Below are 26037 nucleotides of genomic sequence, written 5' to 3'. Positions count from 1 at the left end.
GGCTCGACTGAAGAATTTCAAGTCGACTGAGATTTAATCCAATAAACAAACCATCAAAACAAACACGGACCCTGTACATTCAACGAGATTGACGAGCCCTCGGGGCAGCTCTACTTCTTGGTCCTCTCATGTTAGACTGAGTGCAGACTGGACGCTACAGTGACTTGCCTCTCGAGGTACAAGACAGGACGGCCGGGGCTAGCTGGTTAGCATGCTAATATCAGTAGATATCTCTGCAACACAATACATACAACACTCTAACCACTTCACATTCTGTGCATAATGTTAATTTTTTTATGTTTTAAACTAAAATTCTGGCCAGATCTCACACATTGCACCTTTAAAATTAGCATTATTCCAAGGTGAATAAGAAACAAACAATCCAACAAAACTCTAGTGAGGACAAACAGTTCAAAATACACAGTGTTTTACAACATGTAAAGAACCCATAGGCTGAAATCCACTAAACAAACCAACACGGCTTCATAAGAGGCTTAACAACATGTGGTGACCCGGTCAAAGACTGCCACTGTAAAACACCAATATATGACTGTCTTCTGCTTTATATGGGTGGAACACAACGGCTCTCACATGATCCAGACACACAAAGTTTCTACTGAGCCTGATGGAGTTATTAACCCGACTAATCTAGGTCAGGGTTTTACGAGAAGAAAGACGACAGTGTATTTAAACACACAGACATACACCCACACAAAAGAAAAACTGTCCTTCTTCAAAGAGTTTGACTGTGAGACGAGACAGTTTTGTCTGGCTGTAAAAGCTAACAGAAGGTTGCTCTGAACTCAGTGGAACAGACCTTTAAAACTCCATCTGTGGGCTGAGTCACAGGGATCTGGTCTGTTCTGGCTCTCAAGCCCTGTTTGATACCTTACTTCAGCTCTTTTCCTTCAGCCTCACAATCCCAGCGTGCATGACTGTATTGACACTTTTTTTGCAGTACTCCTGCCTTCTGGTTTCTTTAAAAACTCACCTCTCTGCCGGTCAATATGTGTCGTGCCAGTTTGACCTTGGCAAAGTTGCCCTTGCCGATGGTTTTGAGCAGCCGGTAGTTCCCGATGTGCGGCTGCTCATCTGAACACAAGGCGATGGAATTGCGACATCGGGCACCGAGCGAACGGCTCGACCAGCCGGTACCCTTCTCTGAGCGGCTGGCCGACAGGGAGGTATGCTGAGGAGAGACAGAGAGAGAGACAGACAGGTGAGTATAACTAAACACTGCGTCTGTCATTTTGAATAGTATCAATTTAGTAGTTGATACCAATATCAATGAAATTCCATGATTCTTGATACCAAATTGATACCACAGTATAAAAAAACAAAAGTAAAACAATAATTAAATCCCATGTACTCCAACATACACTCATTTATTACCGTTTGCATACTGTTTTTTGTGAGGAAGTTAAACAGGTCATAATTCCCTCTCTTTTATCTATGTTATATTGCTGTGAAGACATCTCCTTCAAACAACTTGATTTATTCAAGTTTCTCACCAAAAAAATACATTTTACAAGATTACATTTGAGCACATGATAACGTTACAATTTACCTTTGCACAATCCTCCTGTTTTACTTAATGGAGCTTGAACGTATCATAATATAAACAAGGTTGGAAATTAGCACCAGCCACCAGCCAAATGCTGGTAAAATATGCAAGTGGCTGCTAGATTTGCTTCACTCACCGGCCAAAAAAACAATTGGCTGGCAGGTAGGTTTTGGAAACCACCAGCCACAGTGGCAGGTGGACAAAAAAAGTTAATTTCCAACCCCTGAATGTAAATCAATGGCACCTCCCATGTTGATATCGGCAGGACCAGAGCTAGTTAACGTTTGCTGTTAGCAGCAGGTAAGCAGAACAGTCCTGCACGGAGCTAACAGCTAACGTTGACTAGCTCTGGTCCTGCCGATATCAACACTGATTTGTTGTTGGCAATGTAGGGACGATGGGACGCTGTTAGTCTCGAGCCCTGACGGTTCCTGTGGTACTGTTGAAAAACGAGTTCCGCCACATTTTCTGAATTTTTGCACTGACTTGGTACCAAAGTATCCGTTCTTGTGACATCCCTAATTATAAGTATGAAGAAAATGGACTACCAGTGTCGTCATTGTGTAAAAAATGTACGAAAACACAAAACAAATAATTCCAATTCTAAGTAGATACCATTTGACTGAGACTTTGAAAGTTTGTTATTACTGTTGCATTCAATGCTCATAAAACACAATGTGTATTGGTGTGGTTAACACATACATATAGTTGATAAATGAGTGAGAGAGAGGTACACCCTGCTGCGTATCTCCCGCCGCATAGTCACATAACATCAAAGCGACCAACGAACACCATGTGACCTTGACTCCGCTGCTCCTGTAGCCATGTGACTGCAGTCTGGTACCAGACACCCTAAGGTGAAAAGCGAGACTAACCAGGAGGCCACCTATGAATCTCGTCTGACCCCTATTAGTCTGCATTCCTCACATTCATGTGAGGTCACGTGTTGCTGTGTCTGTACGACACAAGGTGACATCGGTACCCTGAACGCTCAACGCTCTGCACATACACATGACAAACTCTCAGAATTCAAGCTTTCGCAACCCGGAGCTGAGCGTAAACAGTTTGTTTGTGAATCACTGTCCCATCACAACGGCAGGATAATAGTAAAAAAATCAAGGATGGGACAGTGGAAATGAGAAAAACTGAAATATTACGTTTGGCACTAAATTTCAAGAGTTTTCAACAGTCATATGCCGTAGGACAGGGGTCGGCAACCTGCGGCTCCGGAGCCACATGCTCTTTAGCTCCTCTCCATTGGCTCCCTGTGGGTTTTTAAAAATGGAAATGATTAACTGTTTTTTGTTTACATTTTCATTTTTACTTATCATTGTTGTAGGTCTATGGTACAACGGTACGACGGTACGACAGAGTATTAGGGCCACATTGAGGAAAAAAAAGAAATCTGAGATTTCAAGAATAAAGTCATAATATTATGAAAATAAAGTCATAATAAGATAAGATGTTCCTTTATTAGTCCCACAGTGGGGAAATTTGCAGATATTTATATATATATTTATAATATTATTAAGTAGTAATTTACTTGCTTTTTTCTTTTTTTCTCGTTAAGTTATGACTTTATTCTCATACTATTATGACTTTATTCTGGAAATCTCCAATTTGTTTTCTCAGTGTGGCCCTAAAACTCCATAGTACAACTGAACTTTGGCCCTCACTGCATTAGACTTATATAATATATACTTAGACTATAAGCTGTGTTACCTTCATCACAACGCTCAAATGTTTTGCAGCTCCAGACAGATTTTTTTTCCAAAATGTCTCTTTTGATAGTAAAGGTTTCTGACCCCTGTCTTAGGAACTTAACAAATGTGCTAACTACGCTCCTAATAACATATACAGGTGCTTTGACATTTACCCACCTGAAAGCATATAAAAAAACGATAAGTAACACATTACAAAAGCAGCCCCAGAAAAGACACATGTCCTTATATGTATGTACTGATATAATATAATAATGCAGATACTTTTCCTCCAACTTTTCACTTCACAGACACCCAGCCTGACACTACCTGACCCCTTTAGGTCAAGTGAGGTCTGAGGTCTTGCAGCATAAACGTCAAACGCTAATCCCTCCATCTGCTCTCCTCTTGAGCGCTGAGCGGAAACACAAATATCCCACGGACACAGACTAACTTGAACTTTTCATCCGTAGTGGAGATGACATGAGGAACAAGGAAATAAGAAAGAGCAGGAAGCTCACAGCCGTACTTCAGTTCCCATCAGGCCTCACTACCGTGAAGACGAGCACGAACATCTCAAATGAAGTGTGTGAACTGTCTCAATTTAACGGTCTTGTTTGCCAACTTCCACACACTTTCACAAGATAAAACTGAGAAATGACGGCGCTGTGGCTGTCAGTAGTATTTAGATGAGACAGTGGTGTCAGTTATCACCATGCAACACCTCGTTAGCAGAGATTCACTCTCCCATTAGAGGAGACTGATGAATGAACACTACGCTTTTTAAAGTTTTTAAAGATGCAATTTTACCTTCAGTTTGTTTTCTTTGGTCCAAATCATTGCAGGACAGTTTATAATGTCGTCTCTGTAAATTTAGACTTGTTCTACCAAATTAGAAGTGACAAGGGGTTGTAAAAGGTAGCTGGTCTCTTCAGTCTTCAGTGAGTGATATATGGGTATTATGTAGATGTATAATGAGATGGACTGGCATTATTTATACTGGACCAAATCAACCAAAATAACAATGTAAATGCTCAAGAGTGTGACTAAAAAACAGACTGGTTCCAATCTGAAATCCGAGAGACATTACTCCTCTATATCTTTACATAGACAATAGCTGTTTGCTGCTATATTAATGCTCTGGATATTGAATTTAGCACCTTTAAATAAAGCTCAGGGTCACATCATCCCACCTCACTCTTCCAGTCTTTCCTGTCTCTTCCTTGAACACAAAGCGAGCAGTGAGGTCAGATATAGGTGAAAATATGTAGTCTGCACTGTATTATTGTGAGAAAATGCCAAATAGAGAGTCCCAAGAGAAACCGTGCAACTCATGACAAACCCTCAGCACAATGACTTTCTATTTACACACTATGAGAACTACACTCCCTCTCTCACACACACACACAGATCAGAAGTCGGATAAAACCACATCACCTTGAAATGCACCCATTGTGGTAAACACAGCGGTGAGATCACACGATCAAATGATTCTCCAGCACACACATGGAAAACTGTGCACAGGCTCAGAGCTTTCATACCAATAATACTGATGTATAATACCTACCATTAATGTTAAAACTCACAGAGCAATGTAAAAAAGCAAGGTAAACATTTCTACAAAACTGATATGTGTAGTAAGTTTTAGTGGCAAGTATCAAAGCCAATCCGGACATATTTTAATGGATCTATTTTGGCTTTAAAGTAGATCAAAACCTGCCTCTCTTTACTGAACTTTACTGAGTTTTTCAGTGTTGCAGCATGCTGCTCTCCTTAATGACAGCTGCGATTATAGCATTTTGCTCCTTAAATGAGTCAAAATTAGAGAGTGGGAATGAGTGAAGTTCAGCGTGGCATCAAAGCGCCATTATTTGAAAAGAGGATAAGAAGGGTGAAGTGTCTCCAAAAACAGAGCTCGTGTCAGTTTGAGTCATTTTTGAGGTCAGTTTAAGTGTACGCTATATTTAGAATATTTTCCGCAGTTTACCTTGCTGTGAGACAGCTATACAGTCTATGTTTCTGACGGGGAACTGAAGCCTCTCGCCAAAATCAACCAGACTCCATTGAAAAAAACAGTAATTTTACCTTGCAGAACACAGGGGTTGTTGGTCTACCGCTGCCTTCATCAGTTAGTTTGTTTGTGTTATTGTGTGACTTGTGGTTAGTTCAGATTCACCAAAGTCACACAATAACACAAACTAACTAACCGATCGAGGCAGCGGTAGACCAGCCACCCCCAAAATTACAGTTTTTTTTCCAATGGAGTCTGGTGGCTTAGGCGACCTACACTGACTATGGATAAGTACCTCATACAACCCCACTTCAAAAACACCCAAACTATCCCTTTAACATGAATCGATACACCAGAAAACTTAATATTAATATTAAAAAAAATATATATATCAGCCATCGAGGGTCAAACCATGGAGACTTCTGCGTTTGGGAAAACTGAAACGGAACAAGTCATGAGCAACAATGAGACTGTAAAGCAACCACTTGAGCGTCTTTCAGGGATTTTAAAGGAAGTGTTTGTGGGATAAAGACATTCATAGTACTACAGCCACCCAGCAGAATATGTTCCACTCCCAATTTATTCCACCACGTTCATTTCACCTCCTCTTCACCCTTCCCCCATTTATTCACCCCTTCTTCTCTCTCCCCTGGCTCGTCCCATCCCCCAGACAAATCAATTTGCCTCCCTTCCCTCTATTCTCCTCTCCGCGCCTGGACCCGCCCTCTCTTTTGTCTTGCGCCGCTATCTTCATTTTCAGCGACCTCACATCAGCTTGAGCTTCATTCTGCCCTCCGTCACCCATCTCCCCCTCCCCCCCCGTCCCACATACATGCATACTCCTTTCAAGGAGCGCAGTCCATCGATTCACCCACTCCTTCTGATTACCAAGCACTTTCATTCAGGAGGAGGCCTCTGCGTTGGGCGAGGTGTGATGGGGTCTCTATTGGCAGCAGGCTGGGGCCAGCAGAGGTATTTGGGTGGGGGGGCGGAGGGGGGTGAAAGCCCTCCACATCATTATAGATGTAGGGTGACATTTGGTATAGAAGATGGATGGAGGGCTGGTGGGATTGCACATTCAGCAAACTAGCTGCACCTTGCAAACTGAGAGAAATGCGTTCTTTGTGGCGATGTCCTGCATCTCAACTCGCTACGCCGTCCTAAACTCTTTGTTCCGAGTCTGCCGCTGAGGTTGAACACATCTAATAATCATTTTAAAATCACAGTTGTTTTTAATATCGGTCGCCATTTGATCTGCCTTCCTTCTCAATCTAATTTAAATCGTTTAATTTTTTTAAAGCGGTTATATAAAAGTCCACGCGAAAAGGCTAAAATGCATAGGGCTGTCCCAAATTCCATTTTTTCGGCTTTGAAGCTTCGGTGAGAAATATTCAAAGGTATTCGAAGCTTCGGGACAGTGCCGTTGCCGCATTAATTTAAACACACGCACCTTTACACATAACAAACAGAGATATCCGTCAGGGAATAACTACTAATAATTCATGTTGAATAGGAATAATGAATAATGATGAAGGATTATTCCTTATTTCATGGGCTATTTGGGGATTTATGCATTATTATTACATACTTACTGTATATATATATATATTAAAAAAAACTAAAAACGAAGCATTCGAATACTGATCTGGAGGTCGATTACCATGGCAACAGTTGAAGCTTCGATGCATCGAAGCATTCGGGTCAGCCCAAGTACTCATGACACGCTGAATGTCCGTGTAATGTCGTGAGACCAGGTTGGGTGAATTTTATAATAATCCATTAACGGCATAAACCAATCTAGTCACAATGCAATACTGTCCGAGAGCTGACTGCTGCCATTGACTAAACAGTCATTATGTAATTAAATTCTTGTGTGGCTGATAGGAATGAAAGCTTGACGTCATTTCAACAACAATACACAAACATGTGAGCGTGATCATCAGATGACGTGAAATGGAAAACAATCAACCTGTCATCAGCAGCACCATCATCATCGTTAAATCACATCTTTGAACAGAGATATAAAGTGCTCTATGTGTAGCTAAAGTCCATGATGCATACGAAATAAAGTTGCCAGTTTATTAGGTGCACCTAGCTAAAACTAATGCAGTCTAAAACAACAGCCCTGCAATAAATCCTCCCTTCATGAAGGTTTTTTTTTAATTGTTTTAGAGAGCTGTTGACTCAACTTTATTTTGGTTGCTGACGTTTGTGGTGCAGTTTAATTATATTGCATCATGGTGAGAGGTGTTTCTGTGATTCAGCCAACCCTCATTGATGGAATAGAACGACCTGCCCTTGTGTCAACATGAACTAAAAGAAACTATCCCATTAAAATGTCTCTGCACATAAATCAATGACAAATTCCACCATTCTTTCTGAATACACTAGATTAGATTAGATGATGGCGTGACGTCTGCAGGGTATTGAGCAAAACAGATGAAGATCTGTCCTTCTGCTGATATTTAACCACAAGCAAAAATAGGTCAGTTTTCCTTCAAAATAGAACCCCAAGAGTTTTGTAGAGTATTGTAAAAAAAAATACAAAAAGGGAATACTTAAGGTAGTAGCAGTTTTATGTCGGTGTTATGTTTATGTGCTCTTAGGACATTGCGAGAATCCAGCTGCCGTGCAAGGTTAGTTTATCAGAGCTGCACATTTTTATGTAAAAAACTGCATAAAACAAAAATTGAAGCAGCAAATGAGAAGAAAGATCAGCTTGACTATATTCAGGTGCTGCAGATGGATTCTACTCTTCAGTCAGGTTAAGTGTGTCTGGTTCTCTTCTTACAGTTAAATCTGAACGCCCTCATTACCAGCAAAGAGCTGGACTCACCAACACTAACTTAGTCCCTCTCTGATGGTACTCGCAAAACGGTTCCGATACCATTTTACTTTCACTCCACCTCCCCGATGGTGTGGGTGACCCCGCTGGGCCGGGATCCCGCTTCAGCCGGCGCACCGGCTCTCACTTTCATTGCGCCACGGGGTTTTGTTTGCACCCTCTGACTCGCGTGTACGTTAGACTACTTGGTCTGTGTTTCAAGACGGGTCGGGTGGGTTGCCGACATCGCCACAGACCCCTGGCGCCTTTACGTGGGCCGAGCCCCGCCCTGGCGGCACGACTGTCGACCGGAGCGGACTCGACAGTCGCACCGGGAGCAGGGGGCCCCGGGAGCGCTGTAAAGCTGCGGCCGCGAGCCACCTCCGCCCCGAGCCTTTCCAAGTCGACCTAGAGCCGGTCGTGGCGCACCGCCTCGTATGCGGGACTCCCCAGCCTGCCGTGTGTCGCTCACACCCTCAAGCTGGCTGTTAATGAGGGTCTTAAGCACAAAGAAGTACTCGTATCGGTACTCGGTATCGGAGAGTACCCAAATGTAAGTACTTGTACTTGTACTCGGTCTGAAAAAAGTGGTATTGGTGCATCCCTAGTATAAAACATCAGTGAACAGGCCGTACAGGGAGGTAAACATGAGCACAATATCTGATCCATCTGCATCTTTCAAATATAGAAAAATATTTTTGTCAAAGTGGATCTGCAGCACGGTGGTCACATCTAATATATGAACTAAGAAATATTTAACCCCCCGAGGCACATCACAGAGATATCATGAGTTAGAGAGCTACACAAGATATAATTAACACAAAAGAATAAGTGTTAGGTAAAATATGTCTGGCATTCCTTCAGCTATTCTACAGTACAGCAGCTCTTATGCTGGTCTGTCTGTGTGGGCGTGTACAGCTGGATAACAATGCATATGAATGCATGAATGGAAACTCTCATGAATCTAGTGATACAGTTCTTCTACTCTGAATATGTCCCTGATTAGACTGAATCGTCTTCTGTACTTCAAACTAATGATTAAATAAACTGAAAATAATCTTCATTGAACAGTTTTTTGTTATTTTACATGCTGCTTCTCTGCCATATACAATCATTCCCAAGCTACAGGAATACTTATCATATCACTTGCAGTCTGTATGAGTTTTTTAAATGTTATTAATGTCGGGATTATGGACTCATAAATAACTAAACATGCAAATAGAGATAGATTTTCTCTTTCTTTCTTGCTCTGTTATCGTGGTTTTAAATGAAGCTGGAGGGGCGGTGAAGGGCGGGCAGACAACAACAACGTCAAGATTTGCAGCGTGACAAACACAAACACGCTTCCAAACAATGGACCACGCCCTGAGGGAGGCGTCCCGCTGCTGCAGCCTGGATGTACTCTACATCTGAGTGTGTGTGTGTGTGTGTGTGTGTGTTTGTTGTTAGGGAGGTATTGAGTAAAGACAGGAAGTGTGACGTTGGTCCCCAGCAGAGGAATGGCGTAACCTTGAGCCATCCTCCGCCCTGCTAACACACCCACACACACATACATTGACCCACAGTGCCAGTTTCCTCTTCCTTTCTCTATAGCAGCTGCGGCTCTTGGCCTTGTGGCCTCAGACCGGCGTGTCCTGACACACACCTCCTCTATCACACCGCACAGCAGACACACTGTCTGCACAACACAACAAAGAGATAACACTGTTGACAATGAAAAAAAGGACGAGTGGGTAACTCAGTGGCTGATGTCGCGTCTGTACGGTTTCGGTCTGTGGTAACTCATAATAACAAAAAACAAAAAGGAACAAAACTGTAAGATTGTGGTCAGTAGCCATGTTGACATTCACATATTTGTATGTACATTTTGAAGCTGTATAGAAACAATAAAATATGATAAAACTTCCTGAATTGCAAAAATACATTTTTACGCTCGCTTGAAGTGGTTGATGCTCTAAATGAGATATGGAAACGCCTCTGCCGAATAAATTCTGACTAGTATTCAACTTACATGATGTAAGAAGTCGAAGTGCTCGAAGCAAAAGAGATCCAAACCAAAAAGCTCATACCTGAAGGTTGGAGAACACATGCGCTCACTAACCATCACCAATTCATAGGAGGGTCTTTTACCACTGTGGCTTTATACTGACAATGTTGCTCTACACCTACTGTACATGCCAGCCTATAATTACATCTTTTTAAAAATCAAAACCACTGGCTCAGTTTGGATAGGCATACTTCTAGTCGAACATGCCTCTCATGCAACCACAGTTTCCATGGTTTAAGTCCGACTGGGACTCCTCGTCTCACAGCATCCCCTCTCTCTGGTTGCTCTCTACTGTCAAATGCTAAACATCATAAAAAGATCTTATATATATATATTGAATAGAGACAATACACATTTGACATATCCGGTTTGTCGACCCACACAACAGAGTCTTCTTTTCTATCTCTGCTAAATCTTCAGTAAGTCCTTCTGTTCTCACATCTCAGTCATCCATCAGGAGGACGTGTCAAGAGCAGCAGGATGCTGCATGAACTTGACCTGCGTCACTTCCTGTCTTGGAGACAGAGATGTCACAGGAATGACAGCAGAAGTGTCAGATGTTGCGCTGCCTGCAACACTCAAGCGAGCGTTTCCTGGCAGGCCGCTCAAGGAAGAGGGAGCTGCCGGAACAACATGTCAGTGACGGTGACAGACAGGCTGTCGGATACTCTGGAGCCGAGGCTCCGTCAGCTGCTGAAGTCGTGATTTCCTCCTAACGTTCATGTGATCTGGAAGTTTAGTTTTCAGTAATGTGCACTAGTTTTGAATCCCTAAAAATACTGGATATCAGTTAGGGCTGGACGATTAATCAAATTTTATTTTATTGGCTTCTAACAGTTATGAAAACAAGATAATCAAGATAAAACGAATATTTTGCCGCATGCCATTTTGTGTTATAAATCAAGCGCATCGTCTTTCATTTCGCCCCGCTTGGTCGGTCAGAGACGGTCACTCGCCAGGTGCATTTCCTCCGTGGCGGTGCGCCGCGATCGGCTCTAAATCGGCTTGGAAAGGCCCAGGGTAAAGGTCGCTCCCAGCATAACCGTCAACCGGGGCGAACTGGTATGCAGCGATGTCACCAACCCACTCGACCCTTCTTGAAACCCCGATCCCATCTCGTTTACCATGCTTTGTGGGTGTCCCTTTATTGCAATGTCATCACAATTCATATCTATACAACCAATGTGTTAATTCAATTGTTTACTAGAGCACAAAGTTCTTCATAGAGCTTCTTAATTTTGCTCTCAAGGTGCACCAGATTGATGCATTTCACTTTAAAATGTGCAATATTTTCTTTCTAAATGCACGATGTTTCAAAGTCAATGAGTAATCGTGTTAAATAATCGCGATCTTGACCAAAATAATCGTGATTATGACTTTTGCCATAATCGAGCAGCCCTAATATCCGTCGTACTTGGTGAATAAAGTTATACAGTCTGATTAAATAAATTCTGGTCGAAAATATATTAGAGTGAATCTGCAAGCGTTTTTTATCCAGCATCAGTCACGAGAACACAGAAAAAGCCACAAAAATGATCATTGTCTATAATCACACAGAAACCTCATGATAGCGGCTGCCTCCGGAGCTCAAGGCTCGGCTCTCTTCCACCTTCAGGTCCGACCACATAAAACCTTTCTGTAAGTCACAAGTATTCTGTCTTACACATATTATTTTAATGTTGATTTCTGATTTGACAAAGCCAAAATATTACGCAAACCTTACTCAAACATTTCAGCAATAACACTTTAACAAAGTCCCACCACAGCGGTGTCACCACCATCGTGTTTGGTTTACTTTTATCGCAGGAAATTATCAGTTTTTTGCAAAGAATATTTTTTCATGACTATTTTTGTAGCACTTATTAGAAAACAGAAGGTGGAGAGTAGCAGGAAATGTGGGAGTGAAAGAAATACATGTATAGAATTAGAAGAGGGTCATAATGAATCGAAATGTCTTTGAATTTCACAATAATTAACAACCAAAAGCTGCTAATAGAACTGACTTTCTTTTAGAGGAAGTGCAAATGACAGACTGTTGCACAAACCAAAATCAAACGATTTTCCACCGTTTGTAGTGAACATGAGCTTCCTAACGCTTCTTAATAATCTGTAACTACTACTACTACTATGCTGCTTCTGCTTTTATATGGAGAAAACTTGCGGATGGCTCAAGCAACGCAGCAGCTGACAGACTCATTCAGATTCCTACCAATAACCATCGGACTGGGAGTCAGACCAGTTTGTAAGGCTCCTCTCATGTACTGTATATTTCCCGGGGCAGGTTCAATTGTGTTGTTCTTACTGTACTGGAAGCTCAGTCTTCTATTCTACATGCCAAAAACCACACCACTAGTAGAGGTACCTAAAAAAAAAAAACTTTCAGAAATCTCACTCAAGAGGAGCCTCATTTGATTCCCTCATGAAACTTGCAAAGTCTGTATTTCTGAAATGTTATCATGGCTTGGAATGGGTTTCTCGGGCCCTGAGGTCAGGAAACTTGCTCCAACACTACAAAAAAAAAAATCACTGCAGTTCATGTAATAACATGATAATCACCACGGTTGGAGTTTTTCATGACATTAAACAATCATGGAGGTTTCTCTCCTCAGCCTGTTAAATGCAGTTATTAGGGGCTTAATTCATCATTAAATCAACTTGAATTTGAACATTTAGAGGATATCAAGCACCCTGTGGATGTAAGGCTGCATTCAAACCAGATCAGGCGGCCTGCGGCAGTAAAGTAGAAACAAAAATCGACTTTTTCGAGAAACGCTGCAGTAGCCAATCACGTAACCAGCGATCCAGAGCTGTACAACCCAGCCATGAGGGAACAAAAGACGTTAATCGGCGCAGTTAATGGGCCATTAAAGTGACTCTCCCACACCACCACACAACCCTGCTGAGAATCGCCGCAAAGCCTGATCTGTTGTGAATGCAGACGAAGGCAGGCTGACACTAACTTTAGATTACCTTGTTTTTTATGTAAGTGGTAATACACAACCCGATATCACACCAAAGTGTGTGTAATAGACCCACCGGTTCACCAGAGGACAGCGTGTCAGTCAGTGTCACATTTTGCCTCGCCTAGGTGGGAATATTACACGCGTGTATGAAGGTGCAGTAGCCTACCAGCAGGGGGCAACAAAACCACTTAGTTAGGATAGTGTGTAGAAGGTAACACGCGAGTTGGGGAAACCAATAGTTAAGTTAAGGTTTACCTCGAAACTTTAAGGTTGATCTTGAATAGTTATGGTTAGGATAGGTCATCGGGCAGCAAGTCTTAAGAGAGTTTTTGCAGATTTCAGATCAGACTTCGCAATTTGTGTGTTACCTTCTAAACACTACCCTTAGTTAGGTTTAGGAAAAACGTTATGATTTGGTTTAAAATAAGTATATAAACTAAAATACGTACAGAAACAACGTAACATAAGTACAGAAAACACATGACAAACATCACTAATATCACTTCCGAACAAAACATCGGTCTCAAACACTGTGTGTCCTGTATTTGTTGGACCCGTCCACCTCTCCTCCCGCTCGACATAAGCAGTCTTTCTCTTCTTTTATTCCACGTCATTACATTGCAGTCAGTGCAGACTACATGACATTAAAAAAATGACACGCCTAAAGGAAGAAGGTCGTTCCTATTACACGCTTATTGTTACTTATTATATATATTATCGTACCATCCATGTGCCTTTTCGTGCGATTGGGCTGTAATACACAGTACAGTATAAGATGTCCTATATAAACAATAAATGAATGAATGCCACCATGATGCTCCCTTCGTTGAATCTTGGAGTGGTTTTAAAAAAAAGAAACAAAACCGTCATGATTTTCTTAACTTCTGTCAGCAAATGTCTAAATATTATTGCCAACATGAGCCAGAGGACACAGCGATGAAGAGGACAAACGACCCAGCATTGTGGGTTAAAGGCTCCTGCCTCCTCCCTCCTCCAGTCTGACATTATCTGGCTCCAGTATGCAAAGTGTAACTGGATTCCTCAGTCTGTACAGTGCACACACACACAGATTCTTTCTGTTTGCCTCTCTGGATATCTGCCACGTTACTCAGCATATCATTCACTGCAGGGCTGTGATCATCAGAGCAGGCTGAGTAAGGGTCAGATTTATTCTGTTTGGATCAACAGCAGCGGATTAGAGAGCTGAGTCACTCCTTGGCTAGACCTCGGTTTCTCTCTCCGTCTCTACACAGACGGATTCTTCTCTCTGTAATGATCTAGTCCATAAACCCACTGCGTGCTCGGAGATGTACATTTTCAAACGCCTCCACAGACTGCACAAAGAGACTGTAGTTTAGGCCGTCATTTCTACTGGTAATAATAACAATGTATAACTGCTATGATGGGATCCTAAAATGAAGACTGACGGGGCAGTCAGATGATCAGACAAGTTGTGAACAAGCCCAGTTTAACTAATTTATCAGAGCACTTTCTTTACAGATAAAACAAAGAAATGAGCACACCCATAATGTCTGTAATAATGACTCACTGCACGCAACCATGGGAAGCACAGTAGGTCAAAGCTGAACCAGAAAGTCTGTCAGTTACTCCAAGTTTGACTGGCTCTCGGCTTGAAAAGGCCCGAGGTGAAGGTGGCTCGTGGCTCCGGCCGTGAGCTTTGCAGCACCCGTCGCCCAGACGTCGCTGCTTCCCGGGGTCATGGCGCTCGCTGCGCCCTCTCTCCCTGCGAGGAGGGACGGGGTTCCCGGCGCTACTGTCAACCTGGGGCGAACTGTCCTCAGTGCGTCAGAGGTCTGTGGCGATGTCGGCAAACCACTTGACCCGTATTGAAACAATGACCCCCGTCTTGTTTACCATGCTTGGGTGTGACTTTTTTGCCGCGTCATCACCATTCATATCTATACAACCAATGTGTTTATGATTCATTTGTTTACAAGATCACAAAACTGTGAATTTTGCCTCTTAATTTGCCCTCTTGGGTCACGGATGATGATTCGACTGATTGGCTTTCAGGGGATTTCTAAACATTACTGAATCAGACAACTAGTCGCCTCTGACACATGCCATTGGTGTTTACTAGCACAAGTTTTTACCCTTTTACTCTCAATTTGCTCTCCAAATCATATTCATAACATTTGAGTGAAATCCTCTCATTCATTTCACTACATAATATGCATTCAGCACCTTCCAACCACTCCCTTTTCTAACCTTCTCTCAGCTCACACTCTTTGTTTCTGTCCAGTGTGCCAAAAACTGACAAAGTCTACAACAACCTCTCACAATAATTAGTTTTCTTCCTCGTGCCCAAAGCAATTTGTCTGAAAAGTCAAGCCATGGTGAGGTCCGTCGAAAAACTCTTTTTGTGAAAACAGACCTGCTTGGTAATATCTGTTAAATGAAATGAAATGGTTGGTTTTGCTTCACAGATGACGATTAGTGCAGTTCCTCTCACTAAGTGGTTGAAACAAGTCATTTCCATGTTAGATATTTTAGTAAACTAGTGTTTGAAAATACGTTTTTATTTGTTTTGAAACAAAAATGTTAAGGGGAACCAAGACTGTTGGCCAACAAGGTTTTGCTGATTCAGATCACAGTCCGTCTGCTGCAGGAAGCCATTAAGACGTCACTGTTAGAGGAAGTCATGACACAGCAGTCGACGGCTCCTACAGTGTACTACCATCTCTCCTGCCATTACACATTTGATAAAGCAGCTAAATGCTAGTATTGAGAAAATGACCATATCTCTGGCTCTGTGTCTCTGCTAAAGACTCTCTCTTGTTGCAGAGCTCCTGTCTGCGGCAGCTAACGGACAAAAACAGTGACAGCTGTTTATGATGCAACATTTCCTCTGGTTAACAAGAACATTACCACACACACATGTGATGCTGTTTCTATCACATACAGCTTCAAAACAACATGAAACATCAAGTACAAGTACACCGCTAAGGGACTCAGCTTTCAGGCAGTGGCTACAAAGAAAAGCTGATGAAACATATGTAGGCACCATATGGATACTTCAATCTGTTATTTATGCAAAACAAGTGGCATGAATGAAAAAAAGGTGTGTGGAAATGCAGACAAATGGAGTTTAAATTTCTACAACTTAAGATTTGTAAAAGATATATATACGTATATATATATACATATATATATATATATACGTATATATATATATATATATACGTATATATATATACGGACATCGCCATTATAATCTTCATTCAAGCTTCATAGAACTGCAGAGCTGACTACACAGACGCAAACACACTTAAAGAGACTGTATGTACGTTTTTACGGGTATAAGTGTTTTTTAATCGTTTTTTATTGCCAATGTGTGAACAGGTTGTAAACTAACCTAAATATTAGACCTTCCATGACTTCCTGAGTTTCCTCTATCAGCCTGTAGACTGTGTGAAGAATGTAGGACGTTTTTTCCAGGAAAATCCAACGGATGCAACATCATCTGTGCTAGTGAGTGCCTTTATTGCCAGCTCCGCTTACAGGGCTAACAGTGTGGCTAACAGTGTGGCTAACAGTGTGCAACCATAGCTAACGTTCGGTTAGAAATGGAGTCCGCCAATGCCAACAAACAAATGCCCCCACCACAACTCAGACTCCAACACAAACTCCTCGGCTGAAGCAGGAAAAGTTAACACTAGGATCAACATCGGCCAGGCCTTTGATTCATGGAGGGACCTTTGCTTGGTGAGCTATCATTACTGCCAAGCATGTGAAATATATAGTGATATTGTGCTTTTAGCTGGCTAAGGTTGCTAACGTTAATCAACATGATGCCTGTCTATCCCGTTCAGTCTCGTGTGTGTCTCCTCACTGTTTTGACCGTTGCTCGTTCGCGTCTACGTAGTGCGAGCACAAGCGCGAGCAACAGGACGCTGCCCGTCACTGGTGTCACTGTTAACAATTTCTCATTCTTACATTGAGTCCCTTTAAGATTTGTAAAAATAAATACGGACATTGCTGTCATAATCTTCATTCAAGCTCCATAGAACTGCAGAGCCGACAAGATACTCACACTACAGACGCAAACACACTTAAGGTAACAGGTAGAGCAGATGTTGTACCTGCATGGGTAAACTGCAACAGCTCAGGCCCGAGGAGAGACGCTGAGGACAGAAAGCCGACACCCGAGAGCCGGGCAGCAGAAGAGCCCCGTTACACAATGAACACAACGGACCGACTGTGTGCTCCGACTGTGAGCCTCTCAGTGTCCTTTATGCTCGTCAGCCGCTTCGGTTTTGTAATTGTGTGTATCTGTGTGCGATAATATGCTTGTCTGCAGGGGACTGTGTGTGTGTGTGTGTGTGTGTGTGTGTGTTGGGCAGTTAACAGGGGCTCTGTGAACAGTGTCATCCTTCACACGGTAGCCTGATCTCCAGAAAACGCCACCTGTTCAGCACCGGTCGCTGACCAACCTTTTAACCAGAATTACATAAAAGCTGGCAGGAAAACAATTTGTGCTGACAAAAAGCCATGGCAGGTACATTTGTATTATATGCCCATAAAGTTTAATAAATAAGAGTTTAAGCAACACATTAAGATTTGGCCTCTTTCTTTACCCTGCATCGGACACTGGGTTCCTTCCATTTGAACCTTCAAAAAGCCAATCCTGATTTCATTTTTACATTTGGCTGGCTTTAGAGATGCATTTGTTATCTCGATTAGTTGTCAACTATTAAATTAATCGACAACAATTTGATAATCAAATAATCATTTTGAGTAATTTTTTTAAGAAAAAAAGTCCAACTTCTCTGATTCCAGCTTCTTAAATGTGAATATTCTCTGGTTTCTTTACTCCTCTGACAGTAAACTGAATATCTTTGACTTGTGGACAAAACAAGACATTTGAGGACGTCATCTTGGGCTTTGGGAAATTGATGATCTGGACATGATCATTATTTTTCACCATTTTCTGACATTTTATAGACCAGACAACTAATCGATTAATCGAGAAATTATATGACAGATTAATTGATGATGAAGATAATCGTTAGTTGCAGCCCTAGCTGGCTTACAGAGAGATGTTAGAAACTGGACAGCTAAAAGGACTTTACACAAACACACACAGTCATACAGTTATATAGAGTTGCTAATAGAAAATCGGCTCGCTTAGAGATACATTATGTAATATCAGAGGGCAGAGCATGTGTCAATCCACAACAATTAAGCAGAATAAAGACACTATTTCCCGAAGCAGGGAAAGTAAATACTGAAATTTCCCTTAAAAAGCTGCCACTGCTGTGCTCTTGAGCAAGCCATTTACAGGAAGATCTGCTAAATCTCTTAAGCTCCTTTCCCAGCACTGCCCTGCTTCACATTCACACTTTCACAGCTGAATCTGCTCAGTGCTACCAGTTTGTCCACTGACAAGTATCACTGGAGCTACTGGGAGCACAGCGACCTGCTCATGGGCACCTTGGTAGTGGCTGTTAAGGCTAAACAGATGGTAACTCAATCACCTCTCCAGGGATTTAAGCCGGAAATGTCCCTGCAACTGGCCCACTTCTCTGACCTTTGGGCTACTGTTGCATCCATAACTCCAAACACATTTCAGATGGGTTAAGCTAATACATATAATAAGCAAAAATAGGTCATCGAATATCAACCCGCCTAATTTTATACATGGCTGAGTTGGCCTCAGTGAACTAGATGATTAAAAGCCTGGAGCTGTTTAATCGCTGGTGTGTTTCTAGGTGAAACAAACACCATCGTGTGGGGCGTCAGAGGTGGACGCCAGCTTTCGGCTAACAAGTCAGGACAGCGAGCTCATGAATCTTTCGCTTGTCCGGGGGAACACAAAAGCCCTGCTCTGCCCCGCGGTGGCACACAGAAAGACATGCTAGGTTTTACTCTAAAGAACACACAGCTGTACATGTGCGCACAAGCACTCACCCACTCATACTACAGGACTTTCTTTTCTCTCTCAGACACACAGATAAAAGCTCATGACTGGCCCCAAGCAAAATAGTCTGTCTATTCCCACAGTACAGCAACAAAAAGCAGACATACATGCATACCTGCTTTATACTAAGGACCTTTGCTGACTATATTCCAGCTCTGAACTTCAAGCTTCACCACCACCTAAAAGGCTTAAGGTAGAGGTAGACCAATTAATCAGTTTGGCCGAATATATTGAGATCCACAGGATTTGATGGAGTCAGAAGTAAAAGGGGGTAACAAGAGGAGGAGAAGTGAGAGCCTGAACACCAGAAGAGAGGCAATGGAGGGAACAGAGAGTACGAACATGAAAATTGTGGATCCTGGTGTGAAAGCTCTGGCTGTCATGTCATCTGCTGTGATTGAATTATAACGCAGTGATAATGAAGACAAAAACCACAGGAGGATAAATATCTCGGGTGGAGTTGTGTGACGCCGTGTTTATGATGGTCTCTGTTCTGCAGGAGGTTATGAAACTACATCCACTGTCTTTGATTGATTGAAATAGCTCTTAAGCTAAGTGAAGGAGCAAGGTAAGACCTCAGCCTCGTTTGACGCCAGAGAGAGAGAGAGAGAGTAGCGAGATGGTTTCTTGGATCAAAATAGCTCAAATCAGTTGTGAGCATCTTAATTATATTATACCTTCCAACTACGGAAGTGCATATAGAGCCTGACAGTAACAACATGAACACGACGAGCCATCATTCAAATGCCACAAACTGGCAAGAAGAAGTGCCAGAAAGCTGAATAGTTCAGAGAAAATGTCATAACAGAACATATCACACAGTATTGTGGCTGGTAACATATCACAAGAAAGCGTACTGATCATTTGTCCCAGCCCTTTCATATCTAGAAGACAGTCTGTGCATGTGTGTGTGTTTGTAGAAAATGGACAAGGGCGGGTGAGGACGGGGTAATATGGAGGACCCCCTGTTGTTGCCATGGTGAGGTTGCTAACAAGAGTGGCTTGCGACTGAGCCAGCACAGCAATCATTCTGCTGTTCAGCTCTAAAGGAAAATAGTTTATTCCCTGCACTGCTTTTAGAAAAGATTCTTCCTCTACCAGCTTGGTCTCAATGCACCATAACAAGGAGGGGGACCTCACCTAAACATCACCAGTTCTGTTCTGGGAAGAGAAAAAACTACTGATTTCACAGCAGTGGGACTGATGTAATAGCTCAATAACAAGAGCATTAAATACTTGACAAATCTCCCTTAAAGGTACATTTTGAACAGATAAACGCGATTAATCTGGATTAACTACGGACAATCATGCGATTAAATATTTGAATCGATTGGCAGCCCTAGTTTATTTACATGATTGCTAGCTTGTCCTGCTTTCACAGTGAGAAAGAAGAGTTCTGTCATAACCACGAGCAAACTTTTCACAGAGATGAAACTGCATCTAGCATTTAATAGGCACAGTTATTGGTTTACTGCTCTGCTTTACTCAGGAGAAACTGTTTTATCACTCCTGCAGTTACGAAACAGGAGAAGAGAGAGCCATCTCACAGTAACCACTAAACACCGTGTGGCAGAAAAAAGCCTGCTCAGTATTTGAATAGTGATATTGTGAAAAATTTAAGTAACTGGAAAGGGAGTTGTCATGACTAAGCTTCTTATTGGAATAAAAAGGCTCCATCTAAACGCAGCGTCACTTTGTTGGAGTCCTACATTCGGGTGTGGCCTGACATAAACTGTCCAAACCATCCACAACACGTTCATATAAAAAGATCAAAAATACCTCATGGATTTTGCCACCTCTATAAGTGTTTCTGGTTCCTGGAAATGGCCAATAAACACCTAACTGTTAGGAGCACGGGCAAAAATCACACGGCAAGGCTGGTAAGGAAAGGTAGCAGCGTCTCTCATGGGACTCAAAATGAATACAGTAAATGCCCCTGAGCTTATAGGTACCCAATGTTTACATAACGGTTTTCATCTGGTTTACTATTCAAAACCTACATTACAGCCTTGCAGCCAGGACAGGAAACTGCATTTCAGTCTTTTGGGTTAAAGTGTCACCACCCAAAATATGCCGTAAATTCAACACACTCGTCCGCTGTGGTAAAAGGTCAACGGGAAAAGCCAAAGCTAACACGAGAATATCACGAGACACAATACACAATCTAAACACCACATACAGGGGCTGGGATTTGTGACGACATCCTTTAAATATCCTTTTAGGACGGAAGTATTCTGTATTTTGTCAGCTGCTGCAAACCGGAAGTAGCTCTTTGTGAAAGCTTCAAATCCCAAAAGGAGTATTTCAGGCTGCTAGGGTTGGTGCACGCTAGGTGCCCTTGAGATAAAAGGTGGGGATTCTCTGTGCAGCAGCACTACTGATGTCAATATGTGGTGAAGGGATATTAAAAGAGAGCGAGAGAGAGAGAAATCCTGTAATATGCTCAACTCAAAGTCCTCCTGTCTCCCCAAAAAACCCAGACACTGTGTCTGCCACACAGACACACACAGCAGGACAAACCAGGCTAGCCTGACACAGCAGATTTTGCAATATTGTGCTGCTGCCTTTAGGAAAGGGGTGGGGGGAGACAAGGTGAAGAGCTGGAAGTGAGGTGATGGTGATGGAGATGGAGGAGCAGAGAGAAAAGGAGGGTGAGGGTGTGGAGAGGGCTGGGTGGGCTTGCATCAGATGCATCAATTATTGATCAGCTGAGGACAAACATGCACAGTGAAGACAGGGTGAAAGGAGGTGGAGGTGAAAGTCTAAATAGATAGATCTTTTTTAAATGTGTGCATGTGTAATTAATGTAATACACACGACTCCACATCTCCCTCCCCATGTTCTCCATCCCCATCTCCATCTCCATCTCCATCCTGTGTGTCCAATTGCAACCCAATTGATCAGCTGAGGAGAAACATGTGCACTGAAGACAGGGTGAAAGGAGGTGGAGGTGAAAGTCTGGATAGATCTTTTTTTAAATGTGTGCATGTGTAATTAATGTAATACACACAACCCACATCTCCCTCCATCCTCATCTCCATCTCCATTCTGTGTCCAATTGCAACCCAAATGAGCTGGGTGGAGATTAGTGTCGCCTTGTTTGATTGCAGCTGCTCTTTGCACATGGCAGACTAATCTCAGGGGGGTTTGAGGAGGGGTTAGGGTTATTATAATAATAATAATAATAATAATAATAATAATAATAATAATAATAATTTTCTTCACAAAAACCTATCTGTTCCTGAAGGTGATATAAAAAACTGTATTTTTAAAAATGATCTATACTTACATGATCTGGGTTCCTCTCATTCCCAGGCAGTGCTGTGCGTAAAGACATCTTCGTCGTCCAGGAGATTATTATTATTATTATTAATAATAATAATATTTATAATAATAAATAAAGGTTTGTGTTCAGATTGAGTTTAAAAAAAACCACATACAATCCTCATTGTCACAGTCCCTGAAGGCAGCACAAGACAGTTAAACTGATGTGTAAAGATGCATCCAGCTCATGTCTGTCTGGTGTTGTTGGTACCAACACAGAACCAGACTGAGCAGAACCACAGACAGTCAGTTAGCTTCTCGCTTTCCTGGACTCTATCGTACCATTTCGGCGGTTTGTTATATTAAACAATCCCGGTGGTCACCAACGGTTAACCGTTAGAAAGGGACCCAGATGAGGTTTAATAAACAGCCGTTAGACCACCGAGCTGAGAGGAGAAAAACAGGCTGGTTTAAGCGTCAAAACGACGGCTCCCACGGAGGAATAGTCACGGAAACACAACCGGGAACCGTCTGAGAGCACATTACAAGACAACCGGAGAAGAATTGCGGTTGAATTGGAAGAAAGAAAGCAGCGGATCGGATGTGCTCAGCCTCCTCCTCTCAGTCTCCGGGTTTTCCTCTCCGCCCTTTAACGCCTCTCAGTCGGGCGGTTTGGGTTCCAACGGCTGCTTTTAGTCGCCCGGATGAAGATGAAGATGGGGATGAAGATGAGCAGCAGCAGCGGCGGCGGATACACGGAGATATTATGTTCTCTCCGGTAATTCTGCGACGAAAAAGAAAGAAAACGGGAACCCCCCCTTTCCTCCGACCTCCCGACAAAACAGCACAGTGACAAGAGAAAGAGGGAGGAGAGGAGGAGAGGACGTCAGCAGCGGTGAGGAGAGAGAGAGAGAGAGAGAGAGAGAGGACTGCTGCTGCTGTTGCGTCGGTGGCCTCTCTCTCTCATGATGCCTTCAAGGACTCCTCATTAAATCAGTTTTCAGAGCTTCAGAAATCGTAACTGACACTTGTTTGTGAGTTAAAGTCACAATTTTATCTGAAGGAAGACAGTTTTACATAATAAGTATAAAAATAATAATTACATCTTAATTTCATGACAAAATCAACTAAATTTAACCTCCTGGAAAACAACTGAACACCAATATCTTTCTCCTGATATATCATTATCGCCCCCTGGTGGCTAATTGTCAGTTTTAATTATCATTATTATTATTATTACTATTATTATTATTATTACACACCCCGATTTAAAAACAGATTTATTTATTTAGTTAGTTAGTTAGTGAGTTACTTAGTTACATAGCTATTTATTTATTTTTGACTGTAAACTTTTCTATTTCATAAGTTGGACTCTTGATTTTTGCGGTACTTGTTTTTCTTACTATTTCTATGATGCTCCTGGAAAACAATTCAACTTATTATTTATTTATTTACTTATTTTGCATATTTATATATAATTTGTTATTGTAATTTTTTTCTATTTTCTATGTATGATTGTTGACTACTTTTCTTATTGTTTCTATGATGCTCCTAGAAAACAACTCAACTAATTATTTATTTACTTATTTTGCATATTTATATATAATTTTTTATTGTACATTTCTTTCTATTTTCTATGTATAACTTATTTACTTACCTTCAAGGACTCCTCATTAAATCAGTTTCCAGCTTCAGAAATCGTAACTAACGCTTGTTTGTGAGTTAAAGTCACAATTTTTAACTGACTTTTTCCACAATTTTTTCCATAAACATAAATAGTAATAAAGGGCGTCTGTTATAACTTAAATTTCATGACAAAATCATCTGAATTTAACCTCCTGGAAAAACAACCAACTGAACACCAATTTATTTCTCCTAATATATCATTATCGCCCTCTGGTGGCTAAATTATTTGAAGAGAAAGAAATATGTCAGTTTTAATTATTATTTATTGTTATTGTTATTATTATTATTACCCCTCCCTCCTCCCCGATTTAAAAACAGATTGATTGATTTATTGATTTATTTTTTTAAAAATTACTGTAAACTGTTCTATTTCATAAATTGGATTATTGACTTTTGCGGTACTTTTTTTCTTACTATTTTTATTATGCTCCTGGAAAACAACTCAACTAATTTTTTACTTATTTTGCATATTTATATATCATTTTTTATTGTATTTTTTTCTATTTTCTATGTATGATTCTTGACTTTTGCAGTACTTGTTTTTGTAAAAAAAAAAAATCTATTGTCTCTTACTATTTTTATTATGCTCCTGGAAAACAACTCTACTTATTATTTATTTATTTACTTATTTTGCATATTTATACATCATTTTTATTGTAATTTTTTTCTATCTATGATTCTTGACTTTTGCGGTACTTGTTTTTTTTTTCTTACTATTTCTATTATGCTCCTGGAAAACACCTCAATTTATTATTTACTTATTTACTTATTTTGCATATTTATATATCATTTTATTGTAAATCTTTCTATTTTCAATGTATGATTCTTGACTTTTGCACTACTTGTTTTTGTAATTTTTTTTCTATTTTCTCTTACTATTTTTATTATGCTTCTGGAAAACAACTCAACTTATTATTTATTTATTTACTTATTTTGCATATTTATATATACTTTTTATTGTATTTCTTTCTATGTATGATTCTTGACTTTTGCAGTACATGTTTTTGTAATTTCTTTTATATTTTCTCTTAATATCTTTATTATTATGCTCCTGGAAAACAACTCAACTAATATTTCTTTCTCCTAATATATCATTATCGCCACCTGGTGGCTAGCATCATTTCAAGAGAGAAAAAATATGTCAGTTTAACATTCTTCTGTCTTCTATCATTCGTTAATATAATCCTCTCTTCCCTGGATTTACAAACAAATATATTTTGCATATTTTTATATTTTTTATTTTGATTATACACTTTTTTATTTTATATGTGTGGTTCTTGACTTTTGCCACACTTGTTTTCTCTTTTTCTTTTCTCTTACTTTTTTATTTCTCTTACTATGTGTATTGTTATGCATCAAAACACAGAATCAAATTCCTTGTATGTGAAAACCTACTTTGCAATAAACCTGATTCTGATTCAAATGCATCACCACATGTTTATACTTTTTTTTAATTATTTTCAGAAGAGCTTCATATTACAATTAAAATCTTAAAAATCCTGAAAACCTGCATTAAACACAACACTTTATTTTCCCCTTTGGTGCTTTTCTTTTTCTCATCAAATTATCAATTTGAATGGAGATTCAAGATGTTCATGATATATGTTGATATGTGCACCCAGAACAGCTTTCAAATAGATGTGTTTTATGTTTCTGTTTTTGGTTTAAAAAAACAAAAAAAAATCACAATATGTCCAACAGCATCAAACACAACATCCCTCAGCCACCCTTCTCCCCATGTTCTTAAAGACACAATCACTCCATTCACACAGACATGCAGTAGTGTGTGTTCATGTGTGTGAGAGAGACATTATGTCACCAGAAGTTTGTGTAGACCTCCTACCAGGAAATCTCAGCACATTAAAGACAATTCAACCAACTCTTATTCACAACTTACAAGAGTAATCAAACAGCAGGCCTGCTTAGCACAGCTGGAGGCATAAACAGAACAACACAGTGGTATACAGTATATCCCATGTTGTAGCTCCTGATAGCAGTTTTACATTTCAAGGTTGAGAGTCGCATATATTGAAAACA

The 26037-nt window shown here is 40.9% G+C and overlaps 1 protein-coding gene across 9 annotated transcripts in view; it reads right to left on the bottom strand.

The window, feature by feature from the left end:
• The window catches only part of mark4 (microtubule affinity regulating kinase 4), a 71396-nt gene that overhangs the window by 44034 nt on the left and 1325 nt on the right, over window positions 1-26037 (bottom strand). For 7 of the 9 annotated variants that reach the window (XR_005207636.1, XR_005207637.1, XM_037775843.1 and 4 more), the window contains exons 1-3: window positions 22491-23243; window positions 22340-22387; window positions 992-1189 (exon numbers count right to left, since the gene is read on the bottom strand). Coding sequence is in view for 7 of the 9 variants with exons in the window: in XM_037775843.1 (XP_037631771.1) it covers window positions 992-1189; window positions 22340-22387; window positions 22491-22499 (255 nt within the window). In the remaining 2 variants the exon portion in view is untranslated. Of the gene's footprint in view, window positions 1-991; window positions 1190-22339; window positions 23244-26037 lie in introns of those variants that run through there. The other 2 variants (XM_037775844.1, XM_037775845.1) reach the window with 2 other exon arrangements.

This window comes from Sebastes umbrosus, chromosome 7 (assembly GCF_015220745.1).
Source record: "Sebastes umbrosus isolate fSebUmb1 chromosome 7, fSebUmb1.pri, whole genome shotgun sequence".
Taxonomy (NCBI): domain Eukaryota; kingdom Metazoa; phylum Chordata; class Actinopteri; order Perciformes; family Sebastidae; genus Sebastes; species Sebastes umbrosus.
The sequence above is the reverse complement of the archived record's forward strand: the minus strand, read 5'-3'. Positions and strand labels throughout refer to the sequence as shown.